The 18,674-nt window shown below is 35.4% G+C and overlaps 1 protein-coding gene across 4 annotated transcripts in view; it reads left to right on the plus strand.

The window, feature by feature from the left end:
• Positions 1-18,674, plus strand: part of Vps13b (vacuolar protein sorting 13 homolog B) — a 543,216-nt gene that overhangs the window by 134,846 nt on the left and 389,696 nt on the right. For all 4 annotated transcript variants that reach the window (XM_021183993.2, XM_029469591.1, XM_029469592.1 and 1 more), the window contains exons 18-19: positions 3,933-4,067; positions 4,825-4,998. In XM_021183993.2, the coding sequence (XP_021039652.1) occupies positions 3,933-4,067; positions 4,825-4,998 (309 nt within the window). The remainder of the gene's footprint in view (positions 1-3,932; positions 4,068-4,824; positions 4,999-18,674) is intronic.

An 18,674-nucleotide genomic window follows, 5' to 3' on the forward strand; every position in this document is an offset into this window, starting at 1 on the left:
AGCCCTGGCTGTCCTGGAACTCACTCTGTAGACCAGGCTGGCCTCAAACTCAGAAATCCACCTGCCTCTGCCTCCCGAGTGCTGGGATTAAAGGCGTGGGCCACCATGCCCGGCTGTATGCTTTAATTTTGTAAAGATTCTTTTAGTGTTCTTTCCTCATTCAATGTCTGTTTAGTTTCTAGTCCAAACTGAAGAGTTCTTGAGATTCCTTTTTGTTTTTGTTTTTCTGTTTTTCTTTTCTTGCACTCTGTTTCTCAGATGAGTGTTTCCTTTCTTGACCCACTGTGCTCTTGAGGTTTGACATTCTAGATCCAGCATTCTAGCATGGGAAGTCATCTGCTTGCCTAAAGAAATCTTGGTTTCTTTATTTTACCTTTTGTCCTAGCTTCATTTCTGTTGCTGTGGTAAAACACCCTGAAAGGCCATCCTTTCTCCTGAAAGCACCACCTTTAGAGAAGAAAGGTTTGCATATGGGTTACAGTTCCAGATAATAGTTCATTCAAGGCAGGAACTTGAAAGAATCGCGCCCACAGCCTTTCTTTGTTGCTTGTGTTCAGCTAACTTTTTTACTCGTATATAGTCTAGGCCACCAGTTGGGAATGGAGCTACCCACAGAGTCCTGGATCTTCCTTTCCCTATTTCCAGATATGCCCACAAGCCAACCTGATCTAGATAATTGCTGGTTATGACTCTCTTTAGGTGATTCTGCCTCATGCTAAGTTGACAGTTAAAAAGTAACCAGAATATAATTATATGTGACTGATGATTTGGCTGGGTATAGATTTTTAGATTGAGATTTGGTTTTCTTTAGACTTTCAAAGCATTGCTTAGTTTCCTTCTTGCTCACTTATCAGACCTGTTTAAGATGGTTGGTGTATTTTTGTTGCCTTTGCATATTGCTTCCTTTTTATTACGTGTCTAGTGCTGTCTTTGTTTTGGTGTTAACTCAGAAGGTTTTTTGCAGAGCTTCTTTTATAACATGAACACTAGCTGGAATAAATACACATTTATTTTTATTTAAAGGACTTACCTATCTGTTCTACTTTTTTGGGAAATATTCTTGTGTGATTTCGTATGTGATTTTCCCCCTACTATTACTAGTATTGAGGGTTGAACCTCAGTCCCCGTATATATCCCAAGCAGGAGCTGTTCCAATGAACTATCTCTGTAGAACTCTAGTTTTGCCTGTAACAGGCATTATCTTCATTAGGACAGCTGTGATCACTTACAAGGCACACCTTGTACGATTCTTACACTTTTAAATGAATTGTTATAGACTGAAAGTCTTTAAAGTTTGAGGGAAACATTGGAGGGTACTAGTTTTATGTCCCTTTTTTATGAAAATGGATTAAGGTAAATTATGTACTAATTATAACATCTTGCAAAGCCCAGCAGTGTTGACTATATGGAAGAGCTTGACATCCTATGTGTGTATGTATATGTGCTTTTTTGTGGGGTTCAGAAGAGAATATTAAATACTGTAGTATTTCACTGCCCACTCTATTCCTTTGAAATAGGATTTCTCACTGAACCTGAAGGTAGGATTGAACCCAGAACGTTTCATAGGGTCTCCCTTCACCAAAACCTACAATATTAGTATGGACCTGCGGCCACAGCGCAGTGCTTTATCTGGGTGTCTGATTCTCAAGTTTTTATAGCTGACCCTTTTACCCAGTGACCCATATCTTAAGCTTCATTCACCCCTTCTAATAAAGAAAAATATGGTTTAGATTTTGCCTTTTCCTTATTCATTTTGCCACATCTGTATTACTCCAAGCCTTTGTTTTCCTATGTGTAAAATGAGAACAGCAATAGTTTTCTTATTTTTATGTGTGATAAATAAATTAGGCACAATTAAGTGTTCAGTCAATGCCAGATACTATGATTCCCATACTGCTAGCACTATAAATATGTAAGTGTTGCTGTCATGTAATTTTCTTGGCTATTTTTTAAGTGTTTGTAGTTATGGCAATTGAAAATCTGAGAAATACACAACTTTTGGATACCACTTTATTGGTTTCACACATTCTTTACTTCTGTTACAGAGCTCAGTTCAGCTTTTATCCTCACGATGACTACTATAAGTTAAATACATACTAAACATGGAAAATTAACAATTAATTGATACACAATTATATAATGACTTCCTGAGAGTTTCTGCTGCTGTAGTAAACACCATGACCAAAAGCAACTTGGTTTGGAAAGGGTTTTTTTTGCTTACACTTCTGATAACAGCCCATGACTGAGGGAAGTCAGAACAGGTACTCAAGCAAGGGCTAGAACCTGGAGGCAGAAACTGAAGCAGATGCCATGGAGGAACGCTGCTTACTGGCTTTCTTCTTAGGGCTTGCTCCGTCTGCTTCTTACATCATTAAGGATCACCAGTCCTTTGGTGGCCCCACCTATGACATCAAGACTTACCTATAAGCCAATCTTAAAAGGAGGCATATTATCAATTAAGATCTTTTAATTCTTAGATGACTTTCTTGTGGTTGACAGAAACTAACTAGGACAGTGACTAAGGTGAAGATTAGAAATGCTGGTTAGTATTTGGGAGCCAACCTACCTACCTTTTTTCTTTTCTTTTCTTTTTTTCTTTTCTTTTCTTTTCTTTTCTTTTCTTTTCTTTTCTTTTCTTTTCTTTTCTTTCTCTTTAACACGTTCTTCTTTCAGTCATTTTGGATTCATTTACCTTGTTAAATTTTTGATCATTGATTAGGAAGACTTCCATAATATTTTAGAGAGATAGTTGGTATTTAGTAAAAAATTAATATGACATAGGAAGCTTATTTTTAGAATCATATGTAATTAAAGTCTTCAGATATAAAGGACAATATTTTGTACTTAACAAAAATTTGAAGTGAGGAACAGAAAGGAAATGGTGTGCCTGGATGTTTATATTCAAAGTGAACAGTAGAAAGACAAAATTATTCTGGAATAGACATGACACTGTTTAACACTTATGCTCTTTTATTTATTACCTTTTGTGCATGGTTAATGCCTCTAATTCATGGTATTCTAATTCATACAATGAGGATAGTAATGTTTCTTTTATAGTATTTTGTAAAGACTGAATGCAAGTTCTCAGTAATGATAACTGATTACAGATCCTCCTGTGAAATTTAGTTTTCACCTTCAATCTCTGACTAAAAAATGAGGACATATAGTATAGCAGTATCTATATTATAGTTTTTCCTAGAGACTGAGTCCATTTGTGTGGCTAACACATAGTAAGCCTGGAGTCCATGGGAGTCCATGTTAATCATGAGAGGTGATCCTTCACCTTTTCCTTCTTCTTTCTTACCCTTCTTCATCAGAATTATATTCTGTAGAGTTCTCTGCTTGTATAATCCTCCACCCTTCATGACCTAAATCAGGGTTGACCATTAAAATTAGAGTTTCTCAGCCAGTTTATATGAATAAGTATCATGCAATAGAAATGTTAATGACTACGTTTTGGCTGTTTGATAAAATCCCTTTGCTTTGTTTTGCTTATAAGAGATTGTATTTTAACTTACGAACTTTTTGGGGGCTGTTTTATTTCTGTCTTCTCACTCAGGTAGTTTCCTTTGAAAATGTCTTTGCCAGAATAAATTAAACTTGTTTAATACTATAAAATTTATTGTGTATTCTAAAATTAAATATGATTTTTAAACTTCCTCTTGAGTTTTATGTGATGATATCTGCATTTAGTTTCATGTCTTGAATCCTATTAATCAAGATCTGTTCATATAATTATTAGAGTTCAGCCATTTATTTTAAAATTGCATCCTTTCATCTTTTAAATACTGAACTCTGCAACCTAACACAAATACTGTAACAACATCTGAGGTAGATAATTAAAGTATAATTAACTTTAAATACCTTGGTGAAGGAATATAAAAATTATTTAAATTCAATCAGCTAGTACATTTGCAGTTTTCTTTTATTAGGTGTGAAATCTAAGAATCCCCAGCCAACTCTTGAGGGCTCAATCCAGAATGTTGAACTGAAGTACTGCAGCACATCATTGGTCAAATGTGCCTCTGGGACCTTGGGATCCATAAAAATTTGTGCCAAAGCCCCAGGTATGTGCAGCTGGACCGTGTAAAACTTTATTGCCTGTGTAGGAGAGTTGGCCTTGCCATTTACAAGGAGCATTTGCTGAAACAAGAATTTACTCATTGTTCCTATGAATCAGAGCTTTTCATTGTTTTATTTAGACTTAATACTTTTAACAGTGCAAGGATGATACTTATTGACTTTAACCAATTAATTTTCAGTTAAGGTGAAGAACTTTGCACAGTTTCAACAGTAGTTATTAGGAAAAAGTTAAAAGAATATTTATTCTTGCAGTTTTGACAGAAATGTGAGTTATGTATGATAGTTATCTTAATATTGAATTAAGTGATAGCATAGTAGATTTAAACACAAAAATTGGGTGTCACAAAAGTTAGGCTGTAATTGTATTCCTCTGTTTTGTAATGTGTTGTTTGATAATGTTCTTCTTAAGCTATATGCAGTTCTTTCAGCAAACCTAAATGCCATCATATCATAGTACATATTTTGCTGAAGTATATCTCTGTCATTTCACGTTATAAACATTCTTTGCATTGATTAGCAAAAATATCAAAGTTAATTTTAAAACTTAAAATAGCTTTATTAATCAGACTCTTTAGATTATTAACTAGATCTTCCGGCTAAATAGCAGCTATTATTGAGCCACTATTTTGGTGATGTATTTTTAGATTAACCTTTCCCAAACTACTGTATTGTATATATGAAATATTATTTTAAAAATTTTCTTCCTCTTTTTAAATGTTTTCAATCCATATTTCTATTCAGGTGACAGTGGAAAAGAGAAGTTGATCCCTTTGCTTCAGGGTCCTTCTGACACTAGAGATCTTCACAGTTCCAAGTGGCTTAATGAAAGTAGAAAGCCCGAATCTCTCCTAGCTCCAGATTTGATAGCCTTTACCATCCAGGTCCCCCAGTACATGGACTACTGCCATCACTCTGGTAAGTGCAGTCCCATCGAGCTTCCCTCAATTTTGTATTTTTCATTTTTAGTATGAAAATTTAAGTTATTTCTTTGGGGATGAGTTATTGGGATCTTCTCTATACTTATTCTTTTCTAAGACTCTGTTCATTTTATTTCACTATTGATAAATGAAGTATTTATAAATTATGATTTTATTTTAAGATTCAAATTCCACATGTAGCATGTAATAACCACAGAATTGTATGCACATGCGTGCATGCAAGTATGTGTGTGTATATGTATATGCATGTGTGTGTGTGTGTGTGTAGGTATGTGTGTGTAGGTATGTATGTGTGTATGTATGTACGTGTGTGCATGTGTGTATAAGTTTTACACTACAGCCTTTTCTCTATACATTTTTCAATGCTGCAGCACTTTGGCTGTGACCCAGAGTTTCTCACATTAAAACTACACATTTAACCCACTTATAACTTATTAAAAAGTAAGTGATTTTGATTGTGAAATCAGCAAAAACTAACAAATGAAAATTCCTCAGAAGTTGTGATTTCTTAAGGTTCTGTTATTTATTTTTGCATGTTGAAAGGCACTATCATGAGGGTGGTTGTAGAGATGAACAGAAGGAAGCTTGGGAAGTAGAGCCCAGTGCCATCCATGTGCACCGTGATGTGCTTAGTGAACCCCTGGTAGTCAGTCAGTGAGACGAAAAATGACGGTTCCTTAAAAGACTTCTTAGAGGGGATTTATCTAAGAGGAGATCTCTGTTAACATCATTCAATAAATACTATAACTTTGAGGGAGCATATGCGAATACATTCAATACAAAAATTAGAAAATATTTGTAATTATCCAGATAGTAAGTATGTGTAGGCAAACACTAAGGAAGCAAACAGGTGCACAGATTGAAGCCTGTAATAAAGATGTGAAATCAGCAGTTGCAGTCTATGTACAGCTGAGACATTAGTCACAGTTGGGTCTGGAAACGAGTACTTTGAAAGGCTAGTTTTCAAATGCCTTACCACGATGTCATCAAAGAAGGAATTAGTATAAGGCAGAATGCCACTGGCATACTACCAGATACCCAGATCCATGAAATAGATAGAAAACCCAATGATGGTCCCACACAGCTAAAACAGTCTGAATTTTACAAACGACATCCAAAATATACTTCACAAAGAATGGTAGCTCCTTTAACACATGTTGCTGGTAAAAACTGAATACATATACACAGAAAACCAAAAGTATTACCTTTCCCTGTTTTTTAATCAACTCCAAATGGATGAAAGATGTAAGGCTTGAAACTTTGAAACTGTTTGGGGTAAGAAGAGAGGACACATTGGCTCCATAGGACTCAGAGCATCCCAGCAATAACAGGTGCAGTTAAGCCACTGAAAAATACGATCACAAGTTAAAAAGCTTCTGCCAGGACCTACTCCACAGAACTTTGAGTAGCCCAGAAATAACAGATACAATTGGTAAGTTAGATCACAGGAAATGAGAACGTTTTTGTACACCAAAAGTAATAGTCAGCAGAGTGAAGAGATTTGTACAGAATCAGAAAATAATCACTAGGTATCACAGGAAGGGTTGGAAAGCATTGACATGTAAAATATATAAACAATGGAAACAAGATATTAAAAAAATAATGCAATTAATAAGTAGGCAAGTGAACAGCACAAATCCTTTTAAAGTGCTGAAGTACATAGGTCAAGAAGTACACAACAACATGTTCGGAATCCTTGGCCTTCATGGAACTCCAGATCCAAACTATACTGAAATTCTCTCCTATCCCGAACAGAATTAAAGTTTTTCTTTTTTTTATGATATGTAATATAAATGCTATATAAATACTGTACTGAGAAAATAATGACAAGCAACATATTTATATATGCTCTTTCAGAATTTTCATCAGACAAGGCAAGACCAAAAGTTCCCATGCATGCAGGGAAAGAAATGATGATGCAGTCCTGTTGATAGTGCACAGTTATCTAGTCACTGTGAAAACAGAACTGTTTCATGGTCCCACTACACCATTTCTAGATATTTTCTGCAAAGTGTCCCCTCAGCTCACTGCAGACACACTAGTACCCATGCTCATGTTCACATCAGTAACAAAACCAAGTGATGGGACCAGTCCGTACACTCCTCAGGAGTTGAGCAGGTAAAACACACATTCTGGAATATTTTTCAGTAATAAGCATAAATTATGACATCTTCAGAACATTGTTTTGAAATGGTGGTCATGTTAAATATAAACATTTTTGTTGAGTATGGTTACCGATACGGAACTTGGTAATATAGTATGTGTTCTGTAGGAATATGAAACAGATATTTGGGTGCTGTATTTCAGTCTCTTTAAGCCAGTGTCAGGAGACCTTTTCACACAAGGCCCTCTTGCTGTTGGTCTTCTGGCCATTTTCCTCTTCCTGTTTCTCACTGTAATTATGTTTTTGCATATATTTTCCCTGTTGCTGAATTTTAATACCCTTTTTCCCCCTATTCACTTAGTCCTAGTTCAGTCTCAAAATCTTTTTCCAGTTCTGCCTCTTTAGGGAAGCTTTCTCTGAATCTTCTCCATCCCCTTTTCTCCTCACCCAGTTTGAATAGGTCTGTTACCATTTGTCATAGCTGCATGTATTTTTCTTTCTTAGCTTTTGTAACAGTGCATACTTATATCATGTATTATCCCCACCTGACAGTGATGTACAGAGTTAGTAAAGCAGTGTACTTCTTTATCTTCTTTAAAGAAGAAAGTTTTGGTTTCATAATAGTAGTATATTAAGCACAGACTGTTATCAAAACCTACACTAAGATACTACCTATGGAAAAATGACTTTTTTCCAAGTATTTTAAGGCATTGTCTCTTAACTGTCCTGCTCTCACACCACAGAAATTGCCACTGATGGAACATAGATCTAACACACTTTATTTACTAAGGTAGAAAGTGGTTAGTGGGACCTTTGGGTTTTTCTTCCCCTGTACAGAGAGATGGCTTGCTGATTCAATTAATTATCTTATTGTTAATGTCTGTTTAATCTTGTTTTAAAATATGTATTATATAGTAAGTATCTTTGGATAATTATCCTTCCTGTAGTTTTGGTTAGAATTTGTTTGTGAGTCATGGCATCAGTAGAGTGTGTTGAGCTCAGCAGACCATCTGGGTCTGTGTTGCTATTCAGTAAAGCTCATCATTGTTTGAATCTGCCATATACTTTTGTGTTAAATGAAGTCTCCTCATTTTTTTGGTTTGTTATGAACAGAATTAGAATAGTTTAATGAACTAAGCATATTTATATAATATCGCAATCTTTTTGTAAATTATTTGTACTCTCATAATTTAAAACCATTCTTAGGGTCATAAAATTTCCTCTCACAAAATTTCAAAACACTCTAAAACCCAGTTGGCATAAGACGATTTGTTTGTGATGCTTATGGCACTTACTGGGCAGCACTTTATAGTTCCTTTTGTTGTTAAGAAAATTGACATCATCTAGATTAGATCTTTGGTGGTATTTTTACGCATTTGTGTATAAACGCTAATGTAATTATATATTTAATTTTAAAAGAAATATCTTTTGAACATGATTCAGTCCTTAAATGTGATGTGTTTTTTAAATTATTATTATTATTTCTATATTCAGGGCATTTTAAAATTCACAGTTTCTGTCCACCTTGGAAATACCACCCACATTCATGGCTTAGTATATATAGTAAGGAACTCATAAATATTTTTATAGAGCCAGTTTCATTGTGTTTGATTAATCTTTTGAACAAGAAACTGGATTTGAATTGAATGTGCATATGTGTACTGCGATATCACTGATGTTACAGCCAAATCAAGTCAAGATGTCTGAAATGAAAGGTAAACAGTTTATAAACAGACTTTCCAGACTGAAATATCAACCTCTCTTTGCTGCGACCCATTTGGCTTAGACCTTTGCAGGTCCTGTGCATGCTGCCTTAATCTCAATGACTTTATAGGTGTGTCAGTTCTGTCGTTCTGTCTCCTTTCCCCACTTGCTCCAACACCTGCTCTGCCTTCTCTTCCACTGACTTCCCTGAGCCCTGAGGGGAGGGATTTCTTGGATGTCTCATTTTCCAAGGTCACTTACTCTCTGCACATTGACAAGTTGTGGGTTGCTGTATTTTTATTTTATCTACTGCAGGAAGAAGCCTCTCTTTTGATGGCTGAGCAAGACACTGATCTATGAGTATAGAAGAGTGGTGTTAGGAGTCATTTTATTGCTATCTTGCTTTAGCAGAGCACTAGGGTGGGCCCCATGCTGAGCAATAGATGGCAACATAAAACTGACTCAGTACTCCTTTTGGAGGTTCTGGAGGTTCGTGGGCTTGCAGTGCTTTGAGTATTTTTGTTTTCAACTTTTACCCTGACAGATCATTTGCTTATATATTATTATTTTCAATTTTGTTTTTATGGGTTTTCTCTGTGGGTGTGTTCTTTTTCAGTGTCTATATGTGTTTCTTGTGCTTTTTCTTTGGCTCTTTTGTTTGTTTTAATTTTATTATGATTTATTGTTATTTTATTCTAAGGAGAGAAAGTGTGTGGATTTGATGATGAGGAAGTGGTTACGATCTGGAAGGAGTTGGGGAAGCAGAAACCATAATCAGAATATGGGAAAAAGTCTATCTTCACCTAAAAAAAGAAGAGTCTCTTTCTGTCTTTATAGCATAGTTGAAAACCTCATTTAGTATCTCACAGCATTGCTTTGCCGTTGAGATTTTAGCAATTTCTATTGCACGTATTTGATTGCATTCTGCACTTAACAGACAGTTTACACAGAAGGACCTGAGGGTTCTTGTGGGATTCTAATGTGCCCATTCAAGTTACTAGAAGTAGACAAACATGTGGCTTTTTTATATGTAGAATATTTTATCACGGTAACTTATTTATAGATAATATTTTTAAATGTTTTAGATGAACTTTTCCTTTTCTTTATATGTTGTGTTTTGCCCCTGCACTGCATCTTTTCTCACACAGTTGACTTTCCCACAAAGACAGTCTCCCATAGTTTATATATCTGTGAAATGTTATAAACATCCATGGGGGAAAAAAGCTTCATATTGAATCCTGGGAAATTTATCCAGATTTACTTTGTTCACCATTAATAAGACTTCCTTTAAAATCTTGATAACTTTTAATTATTTTTGCAAGTTGAATTACATCCTTAATTTCCCTTTTTTTCCCTTCCTTCCTTCCTTCCTTCCTTCCTTCCTTCCTTCCTTCCTTCCTTCCTTCCTTCCTTCCTTTGCTACTGGGTGTGTTGGTTTGAGTGAACTATTCTTCTATGTGTCTGGCATTTGAATACATGGTTACCAGTTGGTGGCTATGTATGGGGAGCCTTTTGATGTGTGACCTTGCGGTAAAAGTATGTCACCTAGAGGAAGCTTTGAGGTTTCAAAGTCATTAGCCATTTCCAGTTCACTTTCTCTGCTGTCTGTGGTTTAAGATGTGAGGCCTTGGCTTCTGTTTTCAGCCATCACATCTGCTGCTGTCTTCTTCCTTACCATGGCTGCTGTCATCTCTCTAGAAACAAAAGCCCAACCAGACTCTGTAAGGTATGGTGGTCATTTACCACAGCAGCAGGAGGTAACTAATACACTAGGTCTTAGTGTGTAGCCCATCCTGACCTGGAACTTGAGATCCTTTCCCTTCATCCTTGCTGAGTGCCAACACACATAGCACACATAGCTTTGAGTACTAATGTATAATACTCAAAACAATATTTTCATCCTAGAGTTGGGAAGATAGAATTAGATATTTTTCAATGGCGGTCTACAGTGATGTAAAAATAAGTGTTCTTTGTAACATGATATTTGCCAATTTAACATAATATTGCCAATTTAAGACATTTCTTTTTCTTCTTCAAAATAACTTCATAAACCAATATTAGGGTTTAAATTTTATCATGTTTTCATGAATGGAACTAATTTTATCTGTTAATTATCCAAAATCGGGATGGGGGAATCTTGTTATTGTTAAGGGAAAGTTAAAATTAAAATTGTGGTCTCTGGAAAATCAGTTCAGTTGTGTTAGTAGACCTGTTGATTAAAACATAACATAAAATGCACATTATTCAAAAATTTTTGGACAGATAGGAATTTCTAAGGAGATCTAAAGTAGAGATGGTGCTTTCATTAGTAAAATTTCTTGTTTCACAAAATTCTCTTTATAATGTAAAATTAGGTGGATTGCCTTAAGTGATGGTTTTAGTAATTTTGACAGGGCATTTGACTAGAAATTTATATATTGGACCAATTAAAGACAATTCACATTTGTGGTTTGAGTATAAATATGTACAAATTATACCCATCTATCTTACTACATTTCCTCTGTCTTCCCTGAAGACTTACTATGTACTTTATCTGTAATTGTTGCCAGTTTCTCTCCTATTCCCATTGGGCTTCTGGTGCAGACGTCTGTCCTCTTGATGACAGAGCTTGCCCAAATGATTTCATGCCCCTAGCATTTTTTTTTTTCATGGGAATTAGAGGTAAAATGTAACTACAGCTGAACAGAGAGTCTATTTTTGTAATTTTGGATTTCGGGCTCTGTTATTGGAACTAAATGAAGAGATGCAGGTGTTCTCCAGTCCAAAGCCTTTGGGAGTTTTGAGGGTAAATGTTTGAAAAGAAAATGCATGTGTTTCCAGAGTCAAACAGCAGCTGTGAGACAAGGATTTATGTTTTTCTCTCAGAACTTTGGGATTACAGAATGTTTCATTTAATCACAAGCACAGAAGTGGGAGCGAATGTTAAAGATGTTATGCATAAAAAATAGTTTGCTGATCACTTTACCATGCAAAGTGGCTGTGGGAACACGTGAGCAATGTGACTTTTAGGCATGATATAAACAATTTCTAAGGGACTATGGTAGTTACAGGGTATAGAATTTTGGAAATGTTATGTTTGTAATACAATTTTTTAATCCAATTAATTAATGAAACAATCTATTTTCCATTTAGAGGAACACACACACATACACACACACACACACACACACGAGATTATGTTTGTGAAAAAATATTTTTGACATATACTTTGATTATAGCTTTTTATGGTAAAACTTTTAAGTCATAACATCTTAGGCAAACTAAGATATTTTTAAATATAGTAAGTGTATGTCTCTATAATAACAAACTTGAAATTTGACAGATATTGATGCTTAAATAGTTATATAAAGCACACACACATATATATATGTATAAGTTTATATATACTTAAAATGCTTTTTCAAATCATGTAGTTACTTTGTATTTCATTTTCTGTTTTTTTTTTATTTACTATTTTTATTGAGAGAGAGAGAGTGCATTTGTGCACTAATTCACATGTGTCATAGTACATATTTAGAAGTGAGAGGTCAGAGGAAAATTATTTGGGGTAGTTCACTCTTTACTTCTATTTAGGATTTTTGGTGTCAAACTCAAGTTGTCACGATTATGTAGCAACTGCCTTATACTGCTTAGCTGGCTTCTTGTATTTCATTTTCTGAAGGACTATTTTTTCAGTATTCATTTGTTTTCTTATATTTTTATTTTGCTTCCCTTTTCAAGCTGTTATTTTTTTGTCTTTCTGAGATGTGTCTTCTATATACCCTGGAAAGCTTGGTACTAGAGTAAGCCCAGACTGTCTTGAGACTTGCAACACTCCACTGTCTTTTGCCTCTGATATGCATGCAAGGATTATAGATATATACATAGTGCCTTGCCTCTTGTGCTTAATTTCTTGGTACAATATTAATTGTTTATTTAGGCAATACGTACTTTGTTACAAACTTTTTTTGCATGTAAAAATTTAATAATCCCCATTGCCTGTGTAAAATTCTAATATGTCGAGGAGATAAACAGAGCGTCATGGAAGAGGAGTGAGTGAGTGAGAGGATTGGGAGGGGTTTGCATTCTCACATTCTGAGCTCAGCTCCTGCTTTGGAGGTTGTAGGACTTGGAACAGGATAACCTCTGATTATTGGTTCTCATCTTCAAAAATTAATCCATTTATCTCAGATCATTTTTTGTGAGGACTAGATTTAATATAATAAACTCAAATGCTTACTAAAATGTAATGCAAGCTTCAGTTAATTTTAATTAAGAGATTGTGTTAATGAAATACTTCTGATGCTGTTATTTTCCTCCCTACCAGATCCCTTTTCATGTCCAGTTTTTCTTCTAGTCACTTTATAAACCTGGGAGCGTTTGGTTCTGAAGTTGGGCAGCAAAGTTTTTACCTAATTCCAGAATGTTCCTTCCACATTTAAGTGTCTTCTGGAGTCATAGATTGGGAGTCAAGAGAAATTTCAATAGTAACAGGAAATTACTTTGTTCCTTTGAAAAGTCCTGGATTCTGGAATGAAGCCAGCAGGAGAAATCTGGTGAGCCTTGTGGGCGATCACTTCTTTCCCTCCTTATGGCACTGGGTCAGAAGTCAGGCATGTTTTATTGTATGCTTAATAAAAGTAAAGTGATAGTAAGAGAAAATAGTAGCAGTTTCATGAGTAAGTAGCAAATTAATGTAAAAGAAATAGTTCAGAAACAGGCTACATGTGAACTAGGCTGTAAAACAACTATAAAATGTGTAGATTTAATAATTTAGTTAAAGTCTCTTTAAGTGGATCAAAAGCCACTATTTTACCCAAGTTTATATTTGAGAAAATGATGTAATTCTTCAAATTATGTCTTAGTTTTGCATATGCTGGTTTGTGTGTTTAAGATCCAGTAACACTGACCCTGCGAATATGTCCAGAATTTGAAATTGGTTTAGTAACTTTCTGACAAAATAATCAGGGTTGAAATTCCTGCTAATCTTTGCCTTTCACCCTTTTCCTAGACGTTCTAGTATCCATCTCAAAGGCAGCTGTTTTATATGTAATTGTGATATGATTGGGAGTTCTAAATTAAGAGGCCATTGTTAGTATATAAGATGGAAAAATACATTCTTGCCATTTGGGTGTAACTTTACAGTTAATAGGCCTTTGTCATTTTATTCCTAAGTTGTCCACTGTGTGAGACATGTGGTCTGGCTCCTAGGGAATAATTTAGAATAATGGTAAACTAATGATTCTTGCATAGATATGGATAGAAGAATGCTTAAGTTTCTATGTAGCTCTTTATTATTGAGGGAACTTGTAAGACAGTATAAGAAGGTCAATAGGGAATTTTTAAAATCCACAAACATTTATAGATCAGTAATCAAAATAAATTGGGAAATTATAATTTTTGGCTAAGTATACTTTACCTGAAGGAGTTTGTTAATATCTGCATACCTATAATGGAGAATTGCTTCATATTGCTATCATTTATTTACAGTGTAGCATGCGTGTGTGTGTATGTGTGTGTGTGTGTGTGTTTCTGTGTGTGCAGACATGCACTTATGTGTGTGTTTGAACTGAACTCAAAGGAGATGAAAAGTACAGAGGCCCAAAGAACCAGACTTGGATAACTTGGAAGATATTCTAAGTATTGCAGAGCAGCATGCTGCAATACATTATGTTCCCCGTATCTCCCTACTGGAGTCCAGACAGCTAGGCTAATTTTATCCTGGATAGTTTAAATATAGGCCAAAGTTAGAAGTTGTTTAGTGAAGGGAAGGTAAGTTAAAGGGAAGTGATATTATCAGCAGAGGCAGTGATAAAGTGAGATGTTCCTCATGTCTGAGAGAGCTGACCATTGTAGTTAAATTGCATATAGACCTTAACTTGAGTTTGACTCTTGAAAGCTTGCCACACTAAGACCTCTTCATACAATTATTTGGCTACACAAATTTTAGGCTAAGGTGGATTTTTTTTTTTTTGTGGTGGTCGTTGTAGTATTTAAAATTAAGTATTTGAGCCTGCCTTTAAGTATATAAATAATTTATTTTAAATAATTAGAATGTTCTTTTGGGAAGCAAGTACTTACATACCTAGAGTGTGCACAGTCATTCAGTTTTACTCATAAGGAAGTAGCTAATCTACGTACACCTGAAAGCATGGTTTCCTTTCACAGATGTTTGCCTGTTGATCATCACAGTTTTATTTTTGTAATTATTTCACTTTTATACTTATTATGAAAATTCAAAAGGAAATTCTTAACCTACTACAAGTCTTTTTTGAATATAAAATGCGAAGAATTCTAAGTAGGTTACATTTTTATTTTTCATTTGTGAAGTAGAAATCTAAAACCTCATGGGAATAGTTGAATGAATGAATATAGTAATTTTACGAACTTTATTATGGATAAATTGTGAAGAAACACAAATACATGTATTTCATAGACAGCAGTCCCAGAGAAAAACAAATAGAAAAATAAGTTAATTGTAACATATACAAACATAAGCTATAGATAGCAAAATGGGTCTTAGGGTAACAGAACATTTTGCTTGCAAGTTGTCCCCCCACCTTCTCTTTTTGAGACATGTTCTCTCTTCACAGTCCTGTGATGGCCTCAGAACTCATTACGTGGGTCAGGTTGGCTTCAGTTTTACAGAGACACTCCTCTGAAGTGCTGGGAGTATAGGCATGCACCACCATGCCCAGCTCACATGCTTGATAAGTGAGAAATAGAGCTGAGGAAGTTATGTGATTAGTGCTGTATTATAGTCTCTATAATCCTACTTCTAAAAATCCTAAGAGAGGAATCTGAGGTGCACGTAAAGAACTGTAGTCAGCTTTGTAGAGATGCCTAGGAGGAAAGAACATTTGCTGCTTTAGCAGAGGGTCTGAATTTGGTTTTATTTACATCAGATAGTTCACAAAGGCTTGTACCTTCAGCTCCTGGGGATACAGCACCCCCTTCTGGCCTCCACTGGTTCCTGCACGTATGTCTGTATACACCCCCACCCCCAAAGTTTTAATTAAAGAATAAGAATATTCATGGCAGCTTTTTATGACAATCACAAGTAGTTTTGCTGTCCAATTATAAATTGTGAAATAATTCAGAATGAATCCTTAGATGTGCCTTGGTAAAATTTTGGAGCCTGTAAAAATATTTGATGTCATTGGAAAGATTCATATAGAAAGCATATTTTAAAAAGCAGTTAACACTGATAATGACTAGAAGTTTAGTTTAGTGGCAGAACACTTCCCTAGGTCCTCCATTCACTTCAGAGGACTGCCAAAATAACAGATAAAGTAAAACAAAATAATATGAAACTACTTTATTATTTTCTTGTTGCTGTGACAGAATTCCTGACAAAAATGACTTAAGGAAGTAAGAGTTAATTATGACTCAATGTTGAGCTTTTTATGTGACACCCACACGTATGTCTCCTGTGTGATCGAAGGGCAGACTCATCTTCAAAGTGGGAGGCACAGTTCTATAGAGCAGAGTCCCAGACGGAATAAGAAGAGAAAAGAAGCTAATGGAGCCCAGCATTGACCTTTGGCTTCTTGACTGCATGTGACCTGTTTCCTCAAGCATAGTTGCCTCCCCAGCATGCCATGAAGCAGAAAGCAAACATGCAGTTGCTGCCTTTCCCAGTCAGCTCATTGCTCAGCACGGAGAACTGGAGATCCTCTCATATATACTGTGCTGTGGAACCAGGATCTTCTTTCTATAGTTTAAGTGTATAAATGCTCTTTTGACTTAAAGTGCTTTCAATTTTAATGGGGTTGTTGGGATATAATATCAAAAATAGTGCATCTGTACACTAAACTAATAGATTAGAGTGTGTTGCCATTGTAGAACTAACATCTTTAATGAACAAGGTGAGAAAACTTTAAAGTTGATAATGCTTCTTTTCTTTCTTTTTTTTAAAGAGTAGGTCAAAATAGTTGCAGAATATGATAATAAAAAGATACTTTTGTACAGGAATTTGAACTTAGAAGCATTTCCAAGACAACAAGGGTTTGTGATGGCTGTTCTTTCAGTTGTACCTTTATTTCTCACTAACCTTTCTTTTAGCTGAAACATAGTTCATGATTATTAGCAATGTTTGGAAGTAGGACATTTCCTTGAAATAAGTGGGTAAGGGCTGAGAGGAAGAGAGAAGTCAAGAATTTAAAGAGGGATTATTACTGCATATGAACATGAGGCTTTCTGAAATAGTTCTACAGTTGTAGAAGGCAGGCCACACTTACTTATCAATTTTTGTAGAAAGATAAGAAGTAGTGGGCTAACAACCATTTAACAGGTGATGCACAGCCATTCTGTGTGTGAAGGTTTCATCTACATATATGTTTGTGTAGCACATGTATGCAGTTCCTTTGAAAGCCAGAGAAGGGTGTCTTATCTCTGGAACTTGAGTTACAGATAGGTATTGGCCATCATGTGGATGCTGGGAACTGAATCAGGATCCTCACCAAGAGCCGCAATTTTCTTAATGCTGAGCCAGGTCTCCAGCTCCTTTTTGCTTCTTCTTTATCAGCTTATAGTTCGTCAAGGGAGATATTGGGAATGTAGACACATTCAAGACAGTTACCAGACAGAGATAATTAAAATGAAATTCTTGTGACATGGGAAAGGATCCCTGTAATAATTTAAGACCAAGTGAGATTTTCATTGTGAACTGTATGAGAAAAAGTGGGTCCTTTTGAGGGCTACTGTGTTCCACTGTTTGCAAAGCTTAGGCATAGGGTGAGAATAGTGTTATCCATTAATGTCTAAAAGAATAAGCTCTTCACATTTTTTTGCAGCTATGAAAGTTATTTGAAAGTGACTTGAAGGCAATTTTTATTCTGAATGGAAAGTTAAAAGGTTTCGCTGATTTAATGTCTGGAAACCAAGTTGGGTGGTGGCATGTTTGAGTGTAAAATGGAGGGCAGGGGGCAAAGTTAGTAAAATGGTTAAATGAAGTAAGTAAGCAGTTTGATTCAAGAATTCACATTCAACGTTTACCAGGGAGCACAGGCTCTGCAGAAAACCAGACCTTGAGATTGGTTGTTCAGTCTACCAAATTCTGTTGTGTTTTATTTACTAGCTCCTACCTGTATTCAAGGTACTGTAAGAGGTTGGTATTAAACTGTGCTCTAGTCAGGGGTCTGAACAGGCTTGCAGGGAATGGCTGTGCAGCACCTACCTGTTAAATGGTCATTAGCCCACTACTTCTTATTGTATAAAAAAACAGAAGAAAACCAAACCAAACAAAAGTATATTCTGAAAACAGAGGGAGAGGACTGATCCAAATGGAAGAAAGGTTTGAATAGACTTCGGAACGGCTTCAAAAGAGATACAAGCCTCAATTATTATTCCACATGAGTCTGCAGTTCCTATTTTTGCATTGCAATTAAGTTTACATTGTTTTGTTTTAAATGGGAATCATAATTAACTGAAGGCCATGTTTCTTTTATTCTTTTTTAGGCTTTTTTTAAAAATAACTTTTAGCTCCTTTGTCACTGTATCAGTACCATGCAGTTTACAGCTTTAGGTCAGGCATGGTGATTCCACCAGAGGTTCTTTTGTTGTTGACAATAGTTTTTGCTATCTTAGGTTTTTTGTTATTCCAGATGAATTTGGAGATTGCCCTTTCCAATTCGTTGAAGAATTGAGTTGGAATTTTGATGGGGAATGATTGAATCTCTAGTTTGCTTTTGGCAAGATAGCCATTTTGACTACATTAATCCTGCCAATCCATGAGCATGGGAGATCTTTCCATCTTCTGAGATCTTCAATTTCTTTCTTCAGAGAATTGAAGTTCTTATTATACAGATCTTTAACTTCCTTAGTTAGAGTCACACCAAGGTATTTTATATTATTTGTGACTATTG

Source organism: Mus caroli, chromosome 15 (genome assembly GCF_900094665.2).
Source record: "Mus caroli chromosome 15, CAROLI_EIJ_v1.1, whole genome shotgun sequence".
Taxonomy (NCBI): Eukaryota; Metazoa; Chordata; class Mammalia; order Rodentia; family Muridae; genus Mus; species Mus caroli.